The sequence below is a fragment of the Dipodomys ordii genome, unplaced genomic scaffold, assembly GCF_000151885.1.
Source record: "Dipodomys ordii isolate 6190 unplaced genomic scaffold, Dord_2.0 Scaffold70, whole genome shotgun sequence".
Lineage (NCBI taxonomy): Eukaryota > Metazoa > Chordata > Mammalia > Rodentia > Heteromyidae > Dipodomys > Dipodomys ordii.
In genome coordinates, this window is record NW_012267286.1 from 8,459,919 (window position 1) to 8,465,783 (window position 5,865).

The window sequence follows — 5,865 nt, forward strand, 5'->3', positions numbered from 1 at the left end:
CAAATCAGGAGAGAGCATGTGGTGGAGCAGAGATGCCTCCCCCTGTCCAAGGCAGGCAGGAAGTGGTGAAAAGCGAGCCAGGAAGGACTCCAAGTATCCTCTTCATATCAAACCTCAAATAAGGCCTCATCTCTTTGTTTTCCCCACTCCCCATAACACCAAGCTGGAGATCAAGTCTCTAACCTGTGAGCCTGTGGGAGCTGTTCTAGAGACTCTGTCACTCTTGGGAAAGCATTGACTTAGATGAACTTTTCTCAGTGTTGGCACTATTGAAACTCTTGGTAAGAACACGATTATGTGGAACTGTCCTGTGCTTTATAGAACTTTTATTTTAAAACAAGATATAACATTCTACCCAAGTAGATGCCAGTACTGCCCAAATGGTAATAACCAAAACTGCTTCGAAGTATCGCCAAATGTCCCTTGAGGGCTAAAACTAGCCCAGTTGGGAGTCACTTTAGATAACATATTCCTTAAAGCAAGAAGATTCAGAGGAGGGGCTAATCTACAAAATGAAGATGGGCATTAACTCATAGAGCCCAGGCCCCAGGGTGGGGACCTATACTGTCAGCAACTTAATGCTCAAAAATCTCTTAGAAAATCAATCACGTCCCCCTGGAAGCTCATACTTACCTGATTTTCCCACCTCACATGGGCTTTAGCAGAGTTTAATGTCTTACCGTACTCTGAAAACCTCAACTTTCTCAGATCTCTGAGGGATGATTAGGAAGAATCCTTGAGGTTAAGATTTCTTTTAACTTTATTTATTTATTCAAGATTGGAGTCCCCTGGCCAATAAGAGCTCTCAGTTGTGAAGAAGGCATTGAATGAATTCTTTCTAGTTCAGATAAGGACTAAGTTCTATTCTTCTATGATTTCTTGATGGTTTTTTTTTCCGTCAAGAAAAGGTACTGGAGTGTAAATACAATGTTATAATTGAACACAATCATTAGTAAAAGGCTTTTCCTCTATAATGAATACATATTTGTATATTTTACTTATGAATGATCTTGCCTTTCCATAAAAGAACTTGAAGCAAATGTCTATAATAAAATTATAAAAGTAATGTGATGAAGTGGAGGTGGATTGTACTTGAGGTCCATCCGCCTCTCTTCCTGGCACATGCACATACACACAACAGACAACGACTTTATCAACAGAGTTTTTATTTACAAAGAGTTGTTTTTATTTTGGCCATTTGGAAAACCACTAACATCTTTCACTTTAGAAAACATTAAATAATAAGTATGGTGTTATACAGTACTTTGGATAACGTCCTCCATCAGTGTAGTGCAATGCATTATTGGCACCTTACAAGGGAAATTTTCAATTCTTTTCCTCTTCCAGCTTCAGCTGTGCAGTTATATGACCAAAAAGGAAATGAGTCATTAAACACGGACCTAAGACCATATTTGCTGGCCTGTATTCAAAGGCTCAATGATTTATATTCCTCCTTTAGCTTTGCCTCTAGCAAGCAAAATGACAAAGGACCTTCCCCGTGCCTTATTTCTTTGTGGACTTTGGGAGACTCTAGTTAAGGACTGATGGGATTGAAGTAAAGGGACAGTCCAGGGCTATTGTGAATGACAGACACTTTGCAGTAGTCAAGGTAACACATCATACACAAAGCAGAGAGAATGCACCTGACAAAATTTTCTCTCCTCTCTGTTCCTTGGTAGATAGAAATGGAGATGGGTATCTTAACATGATCTCTAGAGCCAACAAAAGGTTTACACCTTTACTAAGGGGGAAAATAGTTTTTAACATCTCCTTCACTTAGGCCATTACTAAGATACTCAAAACCTGTCCATCACAACCTCTGTAGAAAAAAATAGCTCGGGGGTCGGCTGAGTTTTAACATTTATTTTTACTATTGACTTTACCTTTTAATACTGCTAGGTTTGCCATAAAGGAAGAGACATTTTTAACGAGTTGGCATTTTCCCTTTTTGCTGCTTTTCCACTAGCAGGTCAAAGGGGAAATGCCTAATTTAGAGTCTACCAAAAATTACTTAGTTCTGAGGACTTGCATTACATATTGATCACAGGGTCACAGGATCAAAACATCTAGAGGATTTTGTAACCTTTTACTTTACCTTGAGGTAAGCATGTTTTAAATAAGATTATAGATAGTTAAAGCAGAGGGAAAGCTGGATCTTCACTTTTCTTAGTAAAGGATTTTAATTTAACAACTGTCCATACCAGGAAATGCTTCCTCACCCTCTAGTCTAGGCCTGTTTCCTCTTGTTCTGTTGTCAGTACACACTGAGAACAGACGGTGGCCATGGCCCCTGTGCCAACCCTTCATATACTCGAAAACCATCAACGCTTTGCCCCTCAGTCTTCTTTTCTCCAGGCTGAATAATCCCAGTTCCTTTAATTTTTCATCATAGATCTTTTTTTCCAACCCTTTAATCAGCTTTGTCATTCCTGGCAAAAACAGCAGAAAATGGTTTGGATTACTTAATCAGAAATATAGAAAAGCCCTAAGGAGTCACTTTTTTAAAAAGCTGTGTCTTTTTTTTTTTTAAATAGAAAAGCAAAATGTGCGAGGAGAATACAGAGTTGGGGTGCACAGACAGAAGTTGAGTGTGGGACTCTTAGCCCAATACATCCAGTGCCTCTACGTACGGGGCCTGCTTCATCTTCTAACTGGACACAGCGTCTAAGTTGGGAGCTTCACTGGCTGAAACTTGTGCAATTGAAAATTGAGTGCCAATTGTTCTAGTGCAACTCCGGCTATACTTCCCCTCACCTGGCCTCCATAGATAGGATCTTTCTTCTGAAACAACCACAACATTTACAAAGCTGCTTAGAGATTATCAGATGGAGAGCCATGTTGTGATCCTGCAAGCTGTTGGTGTGGAAGTATAACATGAAATAATGGCGGGTTTCTGTATTAACTACAGTCTCTTGTCTCCTGAAATAATTTACTTTCCTGGGTAGATAACATACTCAAGGCCAGTTAAACAAAATTAATCATTCCAAAGCTACAAGCTGACACCTCTGCTGGTTCTCTCCTGCTGCCAACATGAAGTCGTGGGACTGGATGAGATTTCACCATGGAATTTTTACCTCAAGCAATCACAAGCTGCCTTTTACCTTGCAACTAGCGTCTGTAAATATTAGGAACACGTAAATACTTAATATTAATAGCACACTTACACAAAACACTGTAATACTAACGGGGGATTCCATGCCCATTCTACATAATTTGTCTTTGAAAAAAAATAACAGGTAACAGGAGTAAATGCATTTTGATATGTTATACACACCCTTCCTTTATAAAGTGAATGGCAGTAAAAGTCAAAGTTCAGGTCAGGCCAGCCATGAGGAGAACAGATCAGTCTCACAAGTGCACTGTACATCCTATCTTAAAGTCAACACTACTCTTGGTACAACACTAAACAGATAGCAATGGCTATTTGCACAGATTCCTTCTGAACACTTCTCCCATAATTTGCTATGAATAACAAACCAGGATGAAGGACCGGTATAGGTCATCATGCACATCAAAGGCCTTCCTAAAGGAAACACAACATGGAAGGCAACACCCCACATGGCCTGGACGTGGTTAATGTCCCTATATGGGAAGGGTGGGGAGGGGGTGTCACTGTCCATTGGGATTGCACAAAAGCCGGACAATGAGATGAGGCTCACCATCCAGCCTTCCTCCTGACCCACTGACCCACTCTTCCCCAGGGCCTGATAAGAGGGAAGAGAGAGGAGAAGGTGAGCATTGGAAAAAGAAGAGGGAGCAACATAGAGTTCATTGCTAGTTCTGGAGCTGTTTAGCGTTCTTCTGAGCAGTGGCCTTTTTTCAAGCTCACATCATCCAATCCAATCTCCCCAGTGTGACCACGCCTCTTTTCACCTTTGAAGATGACCTAGGGAGAGAACGCACACACCAGTCAAGCCTCCTCTTTCCCTTCCCCATGCCTGCTCATTAACAAAGGAAAAGGCGGCCCTTCCCCAACGCTAAATATTCCACTTCGTGGACAGGAGAAGTGATCAGAGCACATTTGCCAGTGGCGCCAGGGACTTGTCTTTCGAGATTTAAATTATCAGCAACAATTTGTTCCTCAACCACAATACCCTTAATGAGTCACTCTTTCAAAAGCCATTCTGCACTGTACACATAAACTGCTCTGGTTAAATGGCAAAAATTGTTAATATAGCACCTAAAATTAAGATATGTAAAGGAAGGGGGTGGGTTGGGAGGGGTGGGTGAGAAAGTTGAAAGGGGTGACATTGATCAAGAAGCACTATATTCAGAAACTGCTTTGGCGAATGGCAGCTCCTTGGTATAACTACTTGAAGATACTAAGACTATTCAGAAATAAAAATAAGACACCAAAAAAAAAAGCCATGCTAAACTCTGGATGAATTAGAAGTGGCCATGAAGTGGACACTTTTGCCAAAGATAACCAAAGAGAAGGAAGTAGGCTGGGAGAGAATGTAAGAGCACAGAAATAGAGAGCCGAAGATGGAGATGATCATAGTCATACAGCCTCCGTTAAGAGATTTCTTAATTCTTCTTCTGGATTAATATAGATTTACTCATTGTCACAAATGAAACCAACTCAAACACTCATGCTGTCTATTTAACCTATGTAAAAACCAAATGTTTCCACTACTCTTATATTGCATCTTCCGCAGAACATCCTTGGGCCATTTTAAAACAAGGTGAACTTTTCAGTATTATGGTCTGAAATGATTTATTAAACTCCTCTTATTCCCCCAAGGAATATTAATAGTAAGGGGGGAAGCCTATGTTTTTTTTAAATCAAAGGGTAAAACAAAACCCAGGTGCTCTATTAAAAGCTGTACTAATGGAGTCTCTCTCTCTCTGTTTCTCAGTTTCCAGAAACTATGTCAACAAACACAGATGCTTCTTTGTAGGAAAAGTTCTAGAATCATCGACATAAAGACAACAGGTTTCCAAATGCAATCATTATTTGGCGCCACCTCCTAGATCATTTCCTTGCTACAGATCACTATTTTATTATTGAAAATAAGATGTATCCGTTCAATCAAAGCTTTTCCTCTTCCCATACGGGGTCCCCCTACCGGGGGCTGCTTAGCTATGATCTCCGAAGAAGGTGAGGAAATGGACTTTATAGAAACATTTAAAACAAAAAATCGCCTTCTCCACAATAATGTATGATGGTAAAAGCAGGAAGATAAAGGAAGCAAAGGAAAAAGAAATGCAGGCACAAGGAAGCATACCACCCACTCCCTTTGAACTTCCTGTCAATTGTTTTAAACCCCTCTATTTCTAAATTTGATTTCTATTGCAATGGGCCTTCAATAGAGAGAAGGGGGGGGGGAAGGGGGAAGTCAAAGGTTGCAATGAAGGCAGATGAGGCAATGGATGAAGTCATCATGCCCAGAAAATCCCATGAACCTCTGCCTGTGCCTGAACTCACAGAGCAAGGCTTCTTCCAACTCACAGGCCAGGGCTCTCCTATGAAAGGAAACCCTCCCGGGCGCTGCCTCCTTTCATGGACTACTTACGCTCTTGATGTCAGCCCCTCGCAAGGTGATGTGTGTCTGCCTCCAGCCATGGCCTCCGTTTCTTCCCCACAAGGCTGCCCCGTGAGCACCGTGTTTTCTCACAAACACCTGCAGTGTGCCGGAATGCAGCCCAGTCACCTTGTGCCTGAACGACAGGCACAGGTCCCCTGAATGCAGGAGGTGGCCCAGAGGTAGTACCAAGCGAGCGGCTTTTCCCCCTGGGGCTTTGGCTGCAGATACTGTCAGATACTGTCCACCTGCAATGGGAAAAGCAGGGTGTGCGTGTGTGCGCGTGCGCATGCCAAGATCCCTTTCCTCACACAAACAGCATGGGCAGAACTTTTTTTTT

At 41.7% G+C, this 5,865-nt stretch overlaps 1 protein-coding gene across 5 annotated transcripts in view; it reads right to left on the reverse strand.

The window, feature by feature from the left end:
- Nucleotides 1–1,146: 1,146 nt before the first annotated feature.
- The window catches only part of Npnt (nephronectin), a 59,865-nt gene continuing 55,146 nt past the window's right edge, over nucleotides 1,147–5,865 (reverse strand). For 3 of the 5 annotated variants that reach the window (XM_013023799.1, XM_013023800.1, XM_013023798.1), the window contains 2 exons: nucleotides 5,517–5,773; nucleotides 2,335–3,886 (listed from right to left, as the gene is read on the reverse strand). In XM_013023799.1, coding sequence (XP_012879253.1) covers nucleotides 3,791–3,886; nucleotides 5,517–5,773 — 353 coding nt within the window. In that variant the 3' untranslated portion in view covers nucleotides 2,335–3,790. Of the gene's footprint in view, nucleotides 3,887–5,516; nucleotides 5,774–5,865 lie in introns of all 5 variants that reach the window. The other 2 variants (XM_013023802.1, XM_013023801.1) reach the window with 2 other exon arrangements.